Here is a 21,535-nt window from a genome sequence, read left to right on the forward strand (position 1 = left end):
TTATTGAAATCGCTAGATGGTTTCATCACAGATTCAAACCAATTATACTGTTAGTGCAACGTTATATACCTTTGTATATATAAAATAATTATTTTTTAACGTCTATAATTAAAAATTTTCTCAGCAATTTTAATAGTAATAGTGAAAACTCACATCTATAGAGTAAGTAAATTTTAAATGGTAAAAAAATTAGAGAAAAAAAAATATCATTTTAAAAAATCATGTTTCGTATGCAAACTAAATTATAAAAATTGTACAACAACAACAACAACAACAACAACATATAACATAAAGGAAATTAAAATTTTTTTTCACATACGATTAAAATGAATTTACAGTACATTGACTAAATTGTGTCGAATGGGAATGGCAAAAAAAAAGATGAAAAAATAGCAAAAAAATAAAAATACAAGAAAATTTAGCGGAAATATCTTTTGAAAATTATCGCAAAGATTTTTGTTTGCCTTCTTATTTTTTTTGTTTTCAATTGAAAATTGAATTCAAGAGAAAACCGAAAAGGAAAAAATCACTTTAGTTTTTACAAGACATTTTAACATTTTAACATCTTTTTACTTTATTTTCACATTTTTTTTCTTATTCAATTTTCAATTCTTTTCACTAACTTTGGTAAAAAACTGGAACCTCTTTCTCACTTACGAACATGTTACAAACAACTAGATTTTATAAATTTTAACAAATTGCCGATAATTTTCCCATCATGTTGTAATAGGCATATATATAGTAAAATGCTTAAGTAACTTTTATATTATATTTAAATAATATTTTAGTTTATAAATGGGTACACTGAAAAAAAATTGATAAAAATAATACGAATTTTTGAGCGAATTCGCTATACACGAAATAATCGAATTAGGCGAAGGATATTTTTCGACACTGTATCTGTATTATGTGATTGCATTTCACGCTTACTTTTACTACTAACACAGCCTAAAATTTCTAGAAATAATTCAGAAAATAGTTTTAAATTTCAAGAAGGATTGAACCGCTTATGTAAGTTCAAGTGACTAATTAATCAATACGCTAAAAAAGTGGTATTAAATTGTTAATATTATAGAAAGGGTCTGTTCACACCAAATTTGAAATAAAATTTTGAAAATTTTGATTCTTAGGACTCTGGTAGCAATGCTATTTTTAGATTTGCCACCATTTAATTGCTTATTTGTATTCTATGGGTTTATATTCAAGTGCGCATACATGCACTGTATGATCACACATGCAATTAAGTAATCAAACAAATTCTAATTTTGTATGAACTTATTCTAATCTACAAATTTTAAATATTTTAGTTTTTTATGTGTGCGCACAATTAATTTGGAATGAAACTGTAATTGCAAAATTAAATGTCTGACTGTACCATTTCGAGAAAACTAAATTATACCAATATTTTTTTGCAGTGTATTTTTGTACAAGAAATTTTGTCACCGACTAAAAACAATAATAACACAATAAATTTTTTGCGTATTACATTTTTTTTCATACCTTCTTTTGTATTTTTTAAATGTTAATCAAACTATATAGATGTATGAACGTGTAGAGATGTATGAATGAATAAATGTGTGAATACACAGATGGTATGAATGATAAACGTATGAATGTGTGTATGAATAGATTTTAAGTTAGAAAAGAAGACAAATTTCAAAAGTTTTTCCATAGAAAAATCTTTGAGATTGAAAAAATAAATTTGTGATATTTTACGTAAAATTTTGTAATTGTAAATTTTATTTTAAAGTTTAATGTCAGTTTACAAAATATTTACATATATAGATTAAAACATTGAACAACATGTATGATATTCGTATATAAGAATATCGCTAATTTACTGTCATTTTACTAGACAAAAACAACTAAAATACAAAACGTTTATCTTATGAAATTGATGATTTTCGACATTGAGAGAGAAGAAGATAACAATAAATCACATGCCATGTTTATTTGTCATTTTTTGAATTTAAACACCATGTACCTAAGTAATATTAATTATTTTATATAATTGATTGGTGGATAAGAAATTTACATTTTTACTATTGTCTCCATTTATTTAACTTTGACATTATTCTTGAATTTTATGCTTACAAAATAATTATGTTAAGATTTTTAATTCTTAGGCTCTGTTTCTTTAAATGATGTAAGATTAAGTTTAAGAAGATTTTGTGGACCGAAAAAATTTTGTATTTTAGTATGTTTCAAATTTTTAATAGAATTGAGACCTCATTTTTGCGAAACCATGGACTTGATAAGAAGTTAAAAACAAATAGAGGTTAAATTGTAGCTTTGGGTGAAAGAATAACATGCTTTGCATATTATTTATTATAAGTATGTGGAATTTGAATGGAAATGACATATGGTTTCCTTAAAAATAAAATTATTATAGATTCAAGCCTGTAGTCGTAAAAATCAAGTTACTCGGATGGTCTGCAGCAATAATTGTTATTACGATACGAAGTCTGTGGTGCATATTTGAGTAGATGATTTGTGGGTCTGTTGTGTGGCATTGCAATGAGTTCTAGAATGCACGCTTGAATGGCTTTATTAAAAATTAAGTGAATATTATGAATTTCTTATAAAAGCAATACAAGTTTTAAGAGATCGTAAAAATTTGAACATTCCCATATTGTATTAGATTATTACTGATAAAAAAGATTGCAAACACTATGAGGTACAGGGTCATAAAATTTTCAATTTTATGAAACTGATTCCAATATGAATCTCAAGTTAATGTAGGATTAATCCATATTTTTTTTTGAAAATTAACTTTTTGACCATAATATTTCATAAATATAAAATATTTTCCTCTTATCTTCAAATATTTTTTTCTCAATTACCATAATTAGTTTTCAAAACAAAACACGACAAAAAAATGACATTTATTTTTTCAATTATTTATTTTTTTTTTTTGAGAATTTGTTCTCAAAGGGATCAAAATATCAATAATTCAAAATATTTAAAATATATTTATTTTTTTTAGAGATTACAAAAATGTCAAGTGCAATAATTTATGAGATTTTTCTATTTTCATTTTGTGTTGGGCCTCAGTATTTCTGTATGGAACCGATGAAGTCCGGAAAATATAATAAACACATTATAAACACAAAGTTGTTCACAAAATATTGTACATGTATGAGTTTAATCTTTCTTTTTTTAATAAAATCACATTTATCTTAAGAAGTGTTTCTTTATTTTCTTTAATTGTAAAAACATTAGTAAAAGTACTTTATGGAAAAAATTATAGAAATATTATATGAAGTGTTTATTTGTATAAGGAAACATGTATACCAAATTTTGTACCATGCTGCGCTCTATAATACATATATGTATAATACTTATTTTACACTTAAGATTCTATTCTCTTTAGGATTCTGTATGTGTATGGGCGAACGAGAACTTATCAAATTACAAAACAATATGTTTCTTTCCATAATATTGTTAATTTAATTGTTTTGTCATAATTAAGTGTGTTTGTTGCCACTTTTTAATGATTTTTGCCCTTTACACTTATTTAATTTCACACCAATATTAATATTATAGACAAAAAGGGCAAATTAAGGATATAAACATATTATACATACTTATAATTTATAAAAAGATTTTTTTTTTTAAATTATAAATTATTAAAAACATTATAATTATAACAACTTCCATATCCTGTTATTTGAAACTGTTAAAATGAATATTACAAAAACTTATGGATATGATGATATGCATAATATATATTAAGGGTGTCCCAGAATGTCGATTATGTTACCACAGCAGAATTGTAAAGTAAATTTAGCAAAAAGAAAATTATAAGAAAAACAAAAATTCACCCCTCTTCTGGTGACATTTTATCTCGAAATGGATCCATGTATATCTGCAAAATGCCGGATTTTTACATTTTTCTCTATGAATCAGATTATTCGGGAAATCAGAAAATTCGGGAAACTGGGTTTCAAGCCAATTTACGGAATTTAACTGAAAAGATCGAATTTTTAAAAAAAATTTTTTTGAATCCCTTACATCTTGCTGATAGAAAGAGAATACTATCATCAGTTTTTTTAGTAGATTAACTAAGTTCGCCCCACCTATAATATTTCCAATATTCCTTTGTACATGATCCCCCTCTTAAGCAACTAATTACTAAAGGGAAGTAGATTGAATAAAAGAAAATTTCACTAAATATTTTTTGGTTGTACTTCTCTTTGCTTTGGGTACAATTATTGTATTTTGCTTCGGTAAAAAAACCATCTAATCTTGTTCACTCTGTTGATATACATATATAATATGTAAAAATTTATGTATACAAATGTAATTCTCATATTCTCGTATTATTGCTGCGTCAACAACCAATTCAATTTAATAGCTTCTTTATCTTATACTTTTTTGTTATTTTTTTTTTTTTTTTGTTTTTAATGTTATGATAATTTTCACAATGCAACAAAATATTACAATATAAACAATATGATTCTATGTACTTGTATGTACATACTTATATATGTGTGTGTATTATACAAAATTAACGTTAGTTTGGGGCAATCTTTGAGGTCAATTTCCTGTATTGTTATGGGCTATGTCGTATCATGAAAGATTCATAATAGAAAATGGCGCCCAACGTGGGTTCTTAACAGAGACTTTCAACAACACCGCGAAGAATTATGTAGAACAGTTATTGAAATTTTAGAAAATTGTGGTATGATTTTTTTCTCAGAGCATTTTGAGCTATATATTTTTGAGCTACATAAACTGTTTTGACAATGGAGGAATTTGGGAATAACTTAACAACTTACTGACGAACGCAGAATTCCAGTAATGATTCTAAGCTTCAATAAAAAAAGATGATTGCGATAACTTTTAATATAAGAGAGAGAAAATGGCGGAACAAATTTTGTATAGTCGCATATCATTAAGTCTGAGACATATTGCTTTGAGTTAATATGTCCTCCAGGCATTGAGTTAATATACCAGAGAGCTTCAGTTCGGATGGAACAAAACAATAGGATTTCAAGGCTGATCTAATCCGTTTAGGGATTTGTTGATACAAAATTTTAAGTAGGAGCTCTTAATTTCCTCTGCAATAACAGAAATTACACTGTTCTACAGTTATCAGTAAAAAAGAAAACTGGATTATCCACAGTGCTCTGCACAAATCCATTTACTCGTCATGTAACCTTATAATAATTTTGACTTTTCTTTAACAATCTAACAACAATGTAGAATTCGAAGTGTAAATGAGAAGAAAATAAAAAATTTATATTTTATTGGTATGTTTATTTTTTAATACTTCCTAAATACTTTAAAATAATCAAATAATTTTTTTTCTATACATACACAAACACTTTTAAATCACTTTTTGAAAATCACATTTTCATATTTTATTAGTCATTCTCATTGCAATTTATTCAAAAGAACCTTAAAAAGAACATTAAAAAGATGTTTTTTTTTTCAAATTCTTCTTAAAAACAAATTTAATAAAATTTTATGTTCGCACACGCTTATATCATTATAGCCTTGAAAAGTGTCCTTTTTCATGTTTTTATATCGAATATGTGTTTTTAACACAAATAATATAACAATGACAAAGAATAAAATAACACAGGAAATTCCGTGCGTACAAGAGCAGCTATTGAAATTATTCAAAAACAAAAATATTGAATCATATAAAGTTGAGGATTTCAGACAAATTTTAAATGCGTAAAAGAGTCATTACGAAAATATGGTATGAATGTTGCAAATGAATATTAAAGTGAAAAATTATTTCGATTATTAATAGGTTCGTGTGTCATTTTAAAAAAAAAATTTGTATGTATATAAAATTTTATGAGTTTGTGCAATTCTATATATAAAATTTAAAGTGCCTATATTGCATACGTGAGCATGTCATGTTGAATTTTTTACAAAAAAAATCAATAAAATGTTATTTGCAGAGTATGTTTTGTTAGGAAGCTGAAAGAATTCTACAATATTTTAATGCAATTTTAAATTAACATTGTGAACTTGAAAAAATAATAATTAACATGAGTTGAACATTTATTTACGAAATCATAGGATTCAGTATGAAAAATTTTCTCTCATTCGAGAGCACTCATTCACTGTTATAACAGTAATTCGTATTTCACATAATTTATAGGTCATTTAGAAAAGAAAATACGAGAACATTATAGTGGACTGTGGAACGCAATATTTAATTAGAAAATTCTAAAAACACTCTAGTGTTATACTATTCAGCAATTATAACTCCTAAGCTGAATAAAATCAAACATTTTATTATTGCAATTTTGAGCTCAAAATATGATCTTATTTTAAAATGTTAAGTGAAATCAAGGCAGACTTCATTATTACAATATCGGGCTAATTATTTGCAATTAATTAACACCATAAAATTTTCCTCCATTCTCTCTCCTCCCCTTACTCCTTCAATTCAAAATTTTAACAGCCTCTAATTGACGTCATAGATGGTGAGTGTAGGAGGAGGAGCGGGGTCTTGTGGGCGGAGACTCACACGTGTAGGGTGACCAAAACAATGCGGCCTATCAGGGACAAAAGCAGGACGAGGATGCTCTTGACGTATGGTAGGCCTGATCTCAGCACACTGGTAGTGGTCCTGATAGGATTTTGCCTTTTGGGGAAAATGGCCAGGAGGCTTGGGGTCGCTATGACGGATCTATTTCTTGGATGTCGGGATATGGCGGAGGTAGAGGATGTAGAGTATGTCCTCTGTGCCTGTTCGTTTTATGTCTGTTTAAGAGAAGACGTGTCTTCGGGGCTTGTTTCTAAGATGGCCTGGAGGACGTTTCCGGGGTGTCTCTTGCACGGCTTTTGAACTTCGCCCGGTTAGGTTGGCTTGTTTGGATAGCGGGTCTGGTCTTTTGGGGGTTGCCGATGGGCCTTTTCTGTCGGCCTAGTGCATGGGCTTCGGGCGGGTGTACGATTGGAGCCCCCCCCCTCTCTTACTACTACTACTACTACTATAAAAATGGATTTTATTTATTTACTTAAAATCATTTTAGACCAAAGATTTAATAAATTTTATAAGAACACAACAATCTCTATATATTTTAATAAAAACATGAAACATAATGTTAAAAAATATTACTACAACTCTTAAAAACTAGAAAACACACGATATCATAAAAATTATTACAATATTTTTTTTCTTCATTAAAAAAACAAGAATTTTTTTATTAGTTTTCATGTTATAGTTTCTGTTTTTTGGGGAAAACTTGTAATAATTTCGTAATTTCAAAATATATCTACATATATAAAATTAAAGTATAACAAAATCCAATAATCTTAAATAATATTAAGAAATAACATGGAAATAAAATACACGTACTACATGAATTTTAAATGTTATTATTAAAAATTTATACAGAAATATACGAGTATAACACTTATTTTTTACAATATATGCATATATATACCTATCTAATACATGTATACATTATAAATAAGACACCGGAATTCGAAAAACCGGAAAAAGGATGTTAAATGAGAGAAAATGTGTGCCGTATAAAATATACACACTTTATGTTTTATGCTCCTATTTTACATCCATAATAATGTAGGTTGGCGCATATATAATTTAAATGTCATTTTCACGAAATTAGAGTAATAAATTATAAAAAACAAAAATGAGTTTTCTTATAATATTCTTGTAGATTGTGTCTATTTAGTTTATGATTTTATTAAAGATCCGTCGAAACATGAACACGCATCAGAAAATCCAAGAAACATAAGAAACTATAAAATTTCTTTGATGACTGATTTGGGATTAATTTCTTTAATAATTACTCACTATTTACATGTTGTTTTAGTAATGCAATAAAATAAAAATATTATGTAACATAATATAAGTCAGTGGTTGAAAACCTATAAATAATGGCATTTGAGAAGAAAGAAAATTAATAAAATGTTGTGGTATTGAAAGTAACAACTACAGCAGTACAGTGTTACAATGCAGTTTTTAAAATTAAATTTAAATGTGGTCAAAAATTGTGCTTCCAATGTTGAACTCAATACTTTACAGCTCCTTTAATGTTTAACGACATTAGCAAGTTGGCCGCAAAAAAGACATAGTCGGAAAATGTAGTCGTCTACTATAATGTTATTAGCCTAATAAATTTTGAATTGGTAACTCTTGTACTCTTGTACAATGGAAATTGACTCTGCTGCCATTAATAAAATAGTAACTTTGGTTTTTTTCAGAAAGTATCAAAACCAAGGCTTCCTGTATAGTCGCCATTCCGAAATTTAAAGGCAATTAAAATTTAACTCCTTACTACTACCTCAATGTAAATGGCTCGTAATCAATTTTAGACATTAATTTAAAAAAATGTTTACTACATCTGGATAAAAATAAAATTTTCTAATAAAAATTCTTGAGAACTCATTTATATTAAGCTATTTTGGAAAAAAATTTAGGGGGAAAAGAGTGAATAAAAAAAATTTATGTGTTCCTGACCTTGAAAAAAAATTCTGTAAAGACATTTTTGACATATTCTTTATAAATAGTTTGACTTATTCATTGTCTCCTTGCCTTCATTTTATTTATTTGTTATTTGAGATTTTAAAAATTGTAAAAGTTGTGCGAACACGACATGCGTTTTTTTCTTTATTTTTTGAAATAAAAAAATTTTATTAATATTTTTTGAATTTTTTTTTTTTTAATAATTAAAAGAGAGGGGGAAGAGAACTTAAAACGCATAAAATTTCCATATAATAAAAAATAAATAAATTTAAAATTTTGAAACTTTTATGATTTTAAACAAGAAGAGTATATAAAATTATTATAGGACTAACAAAGGTATCCATGGTTTAAAGATTTTATTTAGGGGCAAAAAATTTTCTTTAATAAAATTATGAAAATTAACGGTGTCAATTACTTGTGCTTGACCTGAAGAAGCAATTTATTAATGAGTCTTTCAAAACTATAGAATATATAAAAAGTTTGGAATTAATATAAGAATTTAAATTTAGAGTAGAACATTCTGAACTGAAGGGTTAAAGCTTATATCGAAAGTAAATTTCACGAATTAAGCTGAAATTCGAATTGGAAACTATTTGAATTACTTTATTAATTAGCGCTGCGAAAGAGGTTATATTTCCTTACAACTGCAATTCTTTTGAATGTAAATTTATGGTGGCATTGCAATTAATTATATAGGCTATGATATACAACGGATCTAATAACTTCTACATATAATAAAAATTTCAGCTTGCAAATCTGCTTTGAGTATGATACTCGTAGAAGTTTGAGAAAATATTCACTATACTCGTATTCACTAAATTTGCAGTAAAATTTGAATGAAATTTGAAGTTTTCGCTTCACCATAATGTATAGAACAAAACATGAATTCCTAGGACAACAGAATACTAACTTGTGAAATCATAATGTACATATATTTAATTTTTTTTTAATTAAATAAAAATCATTCATTTAAAATAATTTTTCCAAAATTAAAAATGAAAACAAAATGTTTTACCACATATTTCCATAATGTAAGCATACAAAATAATATTTGGTTCCATCAATCATCAAAAGTCTGTGTACAATATTTGTCATTAGTGTTAAAAAAAATTTATAAACAAATCTACATCTACTTCATACACACACACAAATTGTAAAAGCAAAGGAATCAATATTGTGTTTTTCCGAACATGAACAATATATGTATAAGCGCATATAAAGAATATAAAATAGAAATTAATAGCAAAATCCTGTTTTATAATATTACAAAAAAAAAGAAAAATTACATTCATTCCCTTTCCCTCTAATCGATTTCTCAGCGATTTGTTTTCTTTCTCTTCTATTTCCCATACAAAATATTTTTAATAAAAAAAAATATTTCCAATTTTTTGGGGTGTGTTTTATGGTGTGCTGCTCTACTGCAAATGAACAACAACAAAATAATAAAATCTAGTAGACAATTCATATCCGAACATATTGTTATACATATCAATTTAGGAATTCCTGTTGTTTGTATGCATATAATAGGGATGAGAGAAAAATGTAATAATATTCAAAAGGAAATGTATAAAAGTATCAATATGTAGTAGAGGTCTTGACGACTATATGGCATTTACGCTATTGGTTTGGAATCCAAATCAAAATTTTACTCCGAATTTCGGATAAAAAAATTCGGAGTAAAATTTTGTAAAACCGAATTTTTTCGTTCGAAATTCTTGTTATTATAGACAAATAAATTTTATAATCAAACAAATTTTGTGAGTTTTGTTTGATTTGTTAAAGATTTTATGAAAGTTAGTGTTTGATGTTTTCAAAGCTTGTTTTTGTTTGATTGAAAGTTTGTTTGAATTGTATTTGATGAAGAAATTAGAAAGCCAACCAATGACCAACTAAAAGAGCCTGAAAATTCCATAAAAATTGAGAAAATGTGCGATGATGTATGCGCTCCAGCTAAAATAAATTATAATCTTGGTTAACTACCTTATAAAATCCCTTTGTCTTGCTCTTAGAATGTATAATTCTCATTATTGCTATGAATACGACTTGTCGACTCAAAATTCTACCTTTACTTGAATGCCTTCAAAAATATTGAAATTAAAAATCAAATTAGAAAATCTTTTCAGTGTATTGAAAATTATAAAATGTCATAATGAAAAACATATACGTCTTTAGTTATCTGTTTGAATGTGTTTTAATTTTTTTCTTTCAACTCCCTTTTTTTCTTGTTTTCCTTTATTTTTAATTGTTGATGTGATTATGTGTTGCAGGAAAATTCACTTAATGGATATGTCAATTACTATCACTGCGTTTCAATTTTTTGGTTTTTTCCCTGTTTTTAAATTTTATTATGTGAAAAGGAGGATAAAAGAAATCAATTGTGAATGTAGAAATCAGGAAGGATAATACTTTTTACTGTTATACAAAAGATTACATAAGAGAATACTTATGAAATGTAAACATTTTTTTTTTTTGCTTTTTCCTTTTAGAATGAGAGATTGTTCAAAACAAGGACATTTTAGTATATTCCTATATTACGTATTCGTTACGTAAATATACGAAAGGAATGTTACAATTATAAATGATTGACAGGATTTCATTAAAAGAAAAAAAAATATTTTTTATTAAGTTTTGTTTTTCATTTAATTCTACTTTCATTTCGAAGAAGAAGAATACGAAAAATTGTACTAAAAATTTTCTGAAATTAGAAATCTCAGGTGAATATATTATATGAGTGGTTAATAAATTTGAGATGAAATACGAGTAGACTGCATAAGACGCTATAAGATAAGGATAGTAAATTCATCAAAAACTTAAGTGAATTGTAGTAACCAGTAAGTACGTTGATGATATGAAATAAAAATTAAGTGATTTTCTGGATAATTTTTATAAATTTTGAGACTACTGGAATACTCCTTATTCCTATCATTAGGCCATGATTAATAACTTGTGTTTATAAACATAATCGCATTGACTAAGAAGAAATATTGTTTCAATAAGATGTCCTTAGACGCCCGCATCATTGGCTCACTGAAATTGAAAAAAATAAGCGGAGCATCAATTAAATCAATAATTGAAAAGGGCATTGATCAATAAATGAAATGAAATTAATAAGTTAATGCAATTTTTATTAATTTAATTTTAATTTAATATTGTTACAAAACCTTCTATTTAATTCAACAATATTAAAAATAATACATAAAATTTTCAATTTATATAAAGAAATCATAATTTTCTACAATATTATCACGTCTTATCTAATAATAACTCATTATTTTTGATTCAAGGATTCAATTGTTAAATACGTACTATTCAATTATTTGCATTATCCAGTAAATCTGAATGTTTCTTGTGAATTTTATTTATAAAATTCAATTACACTGATCTTATGATTAAATATAGTTATAATAATTATCTCAAAACAATCATTATTAAAATATTTATGCGTACATTGGAGTCTTGTAGAAGTCTATCATCTACGTGTTATTGTAAAATATTTTCTAGCAATTAATTGAAGAATGACTGAGATCTTACTGCCAAACAGTAAAGAAAAATAGTATATTTCACGATCTAATCAATAAATTCTCCATTTTTGTTCATAATCCTTTGTTTTGTATTCAAATTTAGTATTAATAATAATTAAAATCTATTAATGATTCTTATTGATGTTTTATTGTTAATTTTTTAAGAATTCTTAACCTCTTTGATTTCTATTATATTGTGAAAAAATTCCAGGATTTTACAGTATACAATGGTATATAAAATTATTAGAATTCAATTGACATACTTATCTACTCACTTACGACCACTGTTATATCGTATATTTATTTCTATATTTCTTTAATTTTTTCCATATATAAATTGTTTAAGAAAATGTCGTACTCAAAGAATGATTCAACTTGAATTCGCAAATATTTGGTGATTAACAGTTAAAACGAAGTTTTTTATGTATGTATTGAAATTGAATGCATATTGAGGGCTTATGGGGAAATAATCCTTTAACATTTTGTAATATTTTGCAATTAATAGACTAAATGCATGGTATTACATGGGCTAATAATTATCGATTCATAGGATAGTAATTAAAATATAATAGTTTGGAAATTTTTAAAATTATGCCGAAATGTGGGACAGACTGTTTTATTTCTCATAAGCTTTCCATATAAATAATGCGATAATTGAATTTCGAACCTAAAATTATGAATATTTTCGCAAAATAGCAGCGTGCGCTTTAATTTGTAATGCTATAAAATTGTAATTCTTTTAATATACGCTGGCTCTAAAAGGTAATACTATAGATAATTCCAAATACATATACCCATTGGTTACTGAATAACTTTTTAAATGAATGAATAATTTTTTGTACGTTTGTATTTTGTAATTTCCTGCATTTTACTGTAGAGTTTTCTAAATTTGGAATAAGCTACAGAAATTTATTTCTTAAATCGCATCCTTTACTGTTATATTAGCCCTTAATTGTTCTACTGTTATACAACTAAAAAACTGAAGAACATATTGCAAAACACGGAAATTGAGGAGAGTGTTGACCACGTATTAAAATATCGTTTTGGAAATATTTTAATTATAACAAATTTTGAGACTGGTATTCTAGAATTAGTTGTAGTAACATGTAGTGTTGTCATGTTAAGTTGTATACAAATAATATCAGCTCGTGAGAATAAATTTTTTTTGCAGCTATTTTATAGATTTCTTAAAGAAGAATGAATGAAATTTAATTTTTAGTTTCAATAGATGGCGAAAAATAAATTTATTTGACTACTTCACACATATTTTATTATATATACGTGAATATAGCTAGTGTAAGTGCTAAAATGCAATAACATTTTATATTTATAAAAAAAAACAAAGACGACATCTATAGATAATAATATTAAAATCAAAATTCATATTAAATGGCATTAATCATATTATTATTTTTTAAGTTGTTTATTCACATTAAACCACTGGGGCACACCTTAAAACTTAATATGAATCACTTATATAATCTTCTTCACTACAATTACTAAAACAAAATAAAAAAAACCAATTTTGAATTCTAACAATTCTTTAAGGCTTAATTAGTTTTCAGATACGTTATTAAAATAAATTAACTGATAATTGATTACCTTAATTTATATGTCGCCTTATTTGGAAATGAATTTAAATTAAATACAAAAAAAAAATTGTTATACTGTAGTATAACACCATAATATGTATACCTACCTACATATACCATTCCTCGGACATGCCTATTTTATCTATACTACTCTTACATAACATAATATTATGTAAAATGTGTAAATTATTTATGATTACTTAGGAAAACTGTTACACCTTTATGTTATGTGTGCAATATAATTTTTTAATGTTCTTTGTCTATTTTGCAAAAAAATATTGTAATTTTTTTTTATTGGTGTTGTTACGTGTTATTTACATGGTTGTATTTCATGCACAAAAATCTTCTTTCTAGTGTTTTTTTTTTGAATATTTCCGACCATAAAACATGAGTTTAACAAGAAAATTGAAAAGTTAATAGTATAAAAACTAATAAAAAATTTCTTCGTAGAAAAAAAAAAGCAAACCAAAAAAAAAAACATAGAAATTAATGCTCAATTAGTAATGTTGGCGCCTTGTTGTAAGAACCTGAAAAAGATTACAATCAGTTAAAAAAAAAAAAAAACGGAACGTTTAATGAAATTTTAATTTGTTTTTTTTTTTTATTCATGTATACTAGTTAAATGGTTAGAATGGCACTTAAATTTCAGTACTTGAATACCTTTCAAGAAAAAAAATTTTTATCACACATTACCATCAATAGAATACCGGTATTATGCAACTAATATAATAAGAAAACAAAATTTTTTAAATGATTTTAGAACTAGGGTCAATCCATGAACAATTCAGAAAATCTGTTATACTCGTGCTAATCGACGTGTTAATTAAAACCGCGAATTTCGCACAAACTGTGATCTTTACAGATTTACTATGAGTATGGTAAATTTTGAATTTTACCTTATTTTGTATTTAGAGCACTAAATAATTACAGAATTAAGAATACTAAGTAGAGTTTGCATTACAGTAATAAATGAAGTAAATTACGGAACTACAAGCGTAACAATGATAAAGATATGAAAAAAATACGCAAAACTGTAAGAACCGAAATGTAAACTATTTGTACATACAGGTTTTCTAAGTTAATTTAAAATTCTTAACATTTTTTGCCCATATAATTTCGGAATATTTTAGTAAAATTTTGTCAAAATACACTAGATTAAACCATATACAAAACATTCGAATTTTCGAACAGTAATCTGTAAAATTTTACTTTAATTAATTTTTATTTATAATCGCAGGATTAATCTATTGTTAAGCTAAGCAATTTAAGAACAAAATAATGAAAAATTTAATTGAACAATTTAAACCTTATAAAATTGACTTAGTGGGAGGTTAAAGATCTAAATCATATACTCATATACAATGCATTCCCCAAAAATAGACATGTTGGTGCCAGCAATTTTGTTTTGATTTCCCAGTTAATTGTATATAATAAACTATGGAACTTATTCAGTTTGGATATACCAAGGTAATTTTACGCAATAATTCCTAGACCGACGCATTCCCAAAAAATAAATAAGTTGATGCCAAATATTTTGCTTCCGAACTCCCAGTCAATTGTATATATCAAGCCATGGAACTCATTTAGTTTGGCATACCATATTAATTTTGACAATAACCCCTAGATTACCCATTCAAGTTTTTAGATCAAATCAGAATTCTATTATGAAAATATTAACGCCAAAGAGAACGAAAACAAAAAAACCAACCAAAAATTTAAAATTCTAATAATCAAAATTACAAAAACAAAAAAATTCTTGAAATTCAAAATTAAATGGAAGTGAATAATTATTTTGTTGTTTTCACAAAAAAAAAAAAAAAATTCCACTCTTATTGAAAATGCAACTTATGAATTATTTATTCCCGCTTATTATTCTCATATATTATTTTTGTTCTTTCAACTTAATGCGTAAATTTACAATATAAATTTAATTACAAATTCTTTGAATGTGCAATCAGAGTTGCATTATGATCAAAAGTAACTACTCGTACATAGGTATGTAACTATACTTGAGTAGCAAAACAGAATCAAGAAACCAAGCACAAAATATTTATAATTTCCAATTTTTTTGTAATGCAAAAATATTTTAAAAGATTATCGTAAATATAGAAAGAATTGATATTTAAATTGTAGTTATAATAATGTGCATGAACCAAAACGAGAACCATAATTTGTATCCTAAAAAAAAAAAAAAAAATTTAATTTGTATTCAATTTTCGATTTTTAATACCTACATATTTTTTGTTCTTTGTCTTTTTATCGTTGATGATTAGTTAAGCGCGGCATGACTCAAATAGAATTTTTGGTTTAAATTGAAAATCACACAAAAAAAAATTCCATATTGTACACAAAATATAAAGTCATACAACAACCTGACCATATTCTTATTACAAGAATTTTTGATTTTTATTGTTTTTTTTTTCATTTCAATTATAAAGAATTTGTTTGCTTCTTTTTTTTTAATATATCGTGCCTGTGTGTCAATGTTTAACAAAAGAACACCTAAAATGTATACACACAGAAAAATAATTAATATTCTTGATTTAGTCAATTATTACAAAATATTTAAAAAATTTCAGTAAAAATTGCAATCCACTTTAACTGTTTGATTTAAGATATTGTAATATTTTTTTTTTTTTGAGTGTAGATAATTGACCAAAGCTTTAAGTGATTCGTTTAAAAATAGAAAAATAATTTTAATATTTCGTCCACCTTATAAAATAATAACACGTCACAATTGTAAGATTAATGCAAGCTCTTTTAAAGGAATAATAATTTCAAAAATTCTGTCCACACTCATAGAAATTTATAAGTGAAATCAATTGAATTTTCAATTTTTTATATTCTTAAAATTTAATTAACATGTTAAAAGTGGTTCTCATAACAATTTAATCATTATCGTAATCATTATATTGTAATAGAAATTCATTTTTCACGCAAAGCCTAGAAGTATGCAAAATTTAATTATTATTATAAATCTTCAAATATTGAATATTTTCAATTAGTAAACTTAAAAATTTTAAATTATGAATTAAAATTGCTTTGTATTAATTGCAATATAAGATCCGTGACAAATTAAACTGTATACGGCCTAAGAATATACTAGCTGCCACAAAAATATTCTTTCTGATATTATTATGCAATAGGGTCAACAACAATGACAAACGTAGCAGGCTATACATTTTTCCTACCTGCTTGCGGAATCATCAATGTCATCATTTACTTGTATATGCCCAAAAAAAAAAATTTTTTTTGAACCCAAAATTATAAGAAATCGTAAATTGTAAGGAAGGGTCATTCCTCTTAGGAATTGTAAGGAAGTCTTCTAATTCTATTTTTCAAATTTCTAAAATTGCAAGAACGAAGAATCAAATTTACACGTAAAAATTTAATGTTAAATTTCCCCAAAAAGCATTAAAATTTTATTTTAATTTCTTTTTGATATATTAGGTGTAGACAGTTTGGGTAACTGGTTGACAGTCGTCACTTTATAAATAGTCTTTAAAAAAATAAAATAAAAACCGAAAAGTGTCACTTTTTCAAAATTTTTTTCTTTTTTTACTTTATTCAATGTTGTTCTGAATAAAAATTTTTGTTTTTCTTTTTATTAATTTTTGTAAGCGCCATTTAAGACGCGGCGTCATATTTTAAATTAACGCAATTTGTTTTATTTTTCTGTTTTTTTTTTTTTTATTATTTCTGTCTTCGGACATAAAACAATCAAATGGACATACAATGACGGCTATTGTTTCACATTTTCTGTTTGTCATTTTGTTGTCATCATTGCTATTAAAAATATAGGACAGTAATAAGAATGTCAAAAATTTATGATTGAAAATTTTTTTATAATAATCAATTTCTTACTTATAAGAGTACATGAGTGAATTTGATATTGGTTAAGTTGTCAATATATTAAGGGTATTTACATAAATGCATTGAAAACATTATTTGATATATGTTCGTCTCAGTAAAATAAAATACAATTGAATTCAATGCGCGAAAAGGAAGAATACAATTTGACAATCAATTGAAAGTATTCAAATGTCAATCAAAAAGCAAGCATATTAAAGGATTGATTGCGTTAATAATTTTTGCGACAAAATAAATGACACAAGGTAAAAGGAAATAATGACTAAAAATTTAAGTTAATTTTTTTTTTATACTCGTATGAACGTATATTCGAAGTGTATTATAAATTTGCCTTACCGTTTGTAATGCTTAGAAATAATGGTCTGGGATATAGAATTAAAAGCAAGTTTTTGATTAGCGTCAAATTCTTACTCGATTCTTACTGTTCATATGTTCGTCGGTTTCAACGATAAGTCAAAAACTGAACTAAAATCACGGGGCAGTGGTTCTGGTAGTTGCTTCATAACTTTAAAAATTATTTGACTATCTCTCAGGAATTATTAAGAATTTTTCAGCTAAAATATCGAAATTATACAGAAGCAAATATGTTTTTGGAGCTTTTGTGTGTGAAAGCTATTGAAGAGATATAATGAGCGCTTAAAATAACCGTTGTAAAGTTTCCGAAGTTATTTCGCATTATCTCAGAAATTATTGGAGGTATGATATTATGAAAATTTCTCCCAAACAAGTACATATTATTGGAATTGTTATATTTGATAAGACTAGTTCAAATTTCTTCCATGGTTATACTCAACATACAAAATCGAAAGTCATATTTGGCCGTATATTATTGAATCTACATACTGAAATTATTGTTCTGAAATTTTGCATAAACGAACAGATCGTGTGAGACAGTTCGGTAATATGACTTTTAAAATTATTCATTCATGGGGGTGTCACAAAGTTGATATGATCAACTTTACCTATTCTCCTATTTAAATTGAAATTTTTTCCATCTTCTTCTTTTCTTTTTTAATTTTTTTTTTAGTTTATATTTTTTATAACATTGTCATTATTTTCATAATTGTATTTAAATAAGTTTGTCTCGCAATGAATTTTTAATTTTTTTAGTTGAATAAAATAATTATGATTAAATTATTAATCGTACATTGACGTAAATTATTAATTTTTTGTTTTCCTAAAAAAAAATTCAATTTTATATTAAATTAAATGGAAGAATGAAACTCAGAATTTATAAATTCTTGAATGGAATTTTTTGATAATTAAAGAATTTTATAAATAGATTAAAGTAATTTAATCTATAAAAATTTGTATATTAAGAAATAAAACTATTGTATTGCAATAAGTAGAATTTTATATTGTTATACTGAAATGCAATATTCTGAAAACGTTTTTGAAAATCACATTCTATATAAGAATTGAGGACATTATAAATTCAAATTTAATTATGGTCAAGTAATAATTTATAATAAATATTTTTTCTTAAAAATGCAATTGTCCTGTGGTAATTAATGAGTTTTAAAAAAAAATATTAATAATGTATTGTACAGCACCTTGAATGCAATCAGTACCATTTACATTTATAATAGATCATCATCTTCAAATATTTCCCTATAAGTATAATAGAATTCATTCATTTTGGTTTGAATATTGACTCGGTTAAAGCATCAATTTCAAGATCAACTATACACCTTCACTCTTATAATTTTCAAACAAGAAAATGATGAAACTAATTACGAAAATTGCCTGTATATGATAAGAATTAAATAAATTTGTTCTTAGTGTATCCACCAATATTAGCGAGTTTTTAAGATGTGTCCAACAAAAATTATTTCCAAAATCTAATTATAAAAAGCATACAATCAGTGAAACTTAAAAGTGTAGTATGTTTGGAAGGGCGTCCGGTATGCTACTCAAAAAAAAAAACTGGTACATTGGTACACTGAGAAAAAAATTTATGTCTAACATTAATAATTCCATAATTGCAATGATTTCATTCAAATGATATTATATGCTCAAAAAATTAAAATAATATTCCAATACGAATAATTTCCTCTCATTTAAATTGAATATTTAACATTCTTGAAAACTATTCGCAAAAATTACATTTTAGTAAATATTTCTGTGATTGAATATTTTCAGGCTTCTTAAATTTTTACCTTATAAATTAGTTGACTGTAATTGTGGAATGGTTTGTACATATATAAATTGATTTTTATACTTTGTTTACTTAAAAAACCAAATGTACTTCTAATGTGTACAATATAAACATGCGTTCATTCTTCAAAAATTACCGATACTTACGTGACCTCTTAAATTGGATTTGATATTTTAACAAGATATTCTAATAATTTAGAAAATTTTCATGTTTTTAATTTACTAAACCTCTTAAAACAATCTATAATATAAATTACAATATATTGTATAACAGTTATAATAACAAAATTTTTTTTTTCTCCTACATTACAAATTACTAAGAGTTCGCATTTTTTCGCGTATAAATTTTAATGTTCTAAAATTAATTCAAAAAATTTTTTGTTTTCTATCTATTTTTTACATTTTTAAAAAATATTTCTAGTCATTTTTGAGCTTTAAAATGTAAATGATATAGCTATATAGAAAAAAATAAGAAACGATTTAATGAACATGTTATGGAAACCAAAAAAAAAAAGGAATAGAAAAAAAGTTGGAAATTATTTTTTTTTTGCTGACCATTTTAAGCTACTATAAAATATAAAATTGTACAAGTACATGTACATGTAGGTTATGTAATGTAGACATAAAGCTTAACTTTATTCGCTCCCAATAAGGCTTTAATTCCAATTTCTTTTATACAAATTTTGTTTTTCTCATTTTATTTCATTCACATTCTGAATTAAATGAAAAAAAAATGGATTATTAATTTTGAACTTTTTTTTTAATTTTTTTTTGCCATTCTTTATCATTATTAAGATTTTTTTTTTTAGTTGCCATAAAAAATATAGAAAGAAAAATTAAATTTTATGCTGATTCTATTTATTTAATATTACAGGGGAGTTTGTTATTAGAAACATAAGATTTCTCTAGGGCAAGAAGCATATTTTGTGTTCTCGACACGAAAATTTTCGATAGTGTAATAAAAGAGTGCCTAACATTAAAAAAAATTTACCTGTAATCAGAGACTTTGATTGTACTTTAAGATTATTCTTACGACCTAAATCGAATCGTTTTTTGAATTAACTGTACTGACTCAAGTTGTTTTTTACAGAAGAAATATTTTAGTATACTATTCCAAGGTGTACCAATATATTTTCCTAGCAAATTTTCAAAGAAATTCTTAAAAAAGTGAGGTTGTTACAAAGGTTCTAATAAATTTTAATCCGAATGTACTTTTCATGTGGAAAATCAATTTAGTGTTTCGGTCTCTTTCCATTTGGAAGTAGAATAAATGTACCACTGAAAAATCCAACTGAAAATCCTATACTCAACTTATTAAACTAATTGGTAAATATCAAACTTCAAAACTGAAATAAACTGATAATAATTGTTCCACTCTGATATTTAAAAGCCTTTTGCTTTATAATCGGATTTTTAATTAATTTTTTTCTCTGCTCCTTTTTGTTTTTGAATATTTTCTAAAATGAAAGACAGAAAGGGAATATGAAAATTTTCTCTTTATGAACTCTGAAAATTAAAAAAAAAAAAAAAATATTTTTTGCTGAATTTGTTTATTAACTTTAATTTCTCTATTCAATTATTTTTCTTCATTTCTCATATAATAATCATTTTTTTTTTCGATTCTTTTACAGTTATGGTATGGATTTGAATGGTGCTCGTAGAAAAAATGCAACTCGTGAAACAACATCAACATTAAAAGCATGGTTAAATGAGCATAAAAAGAATCCGTATCCGACAAAAGGTGAAAAAATTATGCTTGCTATTATTACAAAAATGACATTAACACAGGTATCAACATGGTTTGCAAATGCAAGAAGAAGACTGAAAAAAGAGAATAAAATGACATGGGAACCAAGAAATCGTGTTGATGATGATGATGCTGCATTAGATGATGACGATAAAGATGATGATAAAGATTTATTAGGTAAACATTA

General features: G+C 25.4%; 1 protein-coding gene across 1 annotated transcript in view; it reads left to right on the forward strand.

The window, feature by feature from the left end:
• The window catches only part of LOC129612770 (homeobox protein araucan), a 98,484-nt gene that overhangs the window by 75,047 nt on the left and 1,902 nt on the right, over positions 1-21,535 (forward strand). The window contains exon 4 of the mRNA XM_055526531.1: positions 21,233-21,525. Coding sequence (XP_055382506.1) covers positions 21,233-21,525 — 293 coding nt within the window. The remainder of the gene's footprint in view (positions 1-21,232; positions 21,526-21,535) is intronic.

This window comes from Condylostylus longicornis, unplaced genomic scaffold, assembly GCF_029603195.1.
Source record: "Condylostylus longicornis isolate FDR11 unplaced genomic scaffold, ASM2960319v2 ptg000077l, whole genome shotgun sequence".
In the NCBI taxonomy this organism is placed as follows: domain Eukaryota; kingdom Metazoa; phylum Arthropoda; class Insecta; order Diptera; family Dolichopodidae; genus Condylostylus; species Condylostylus longicornis.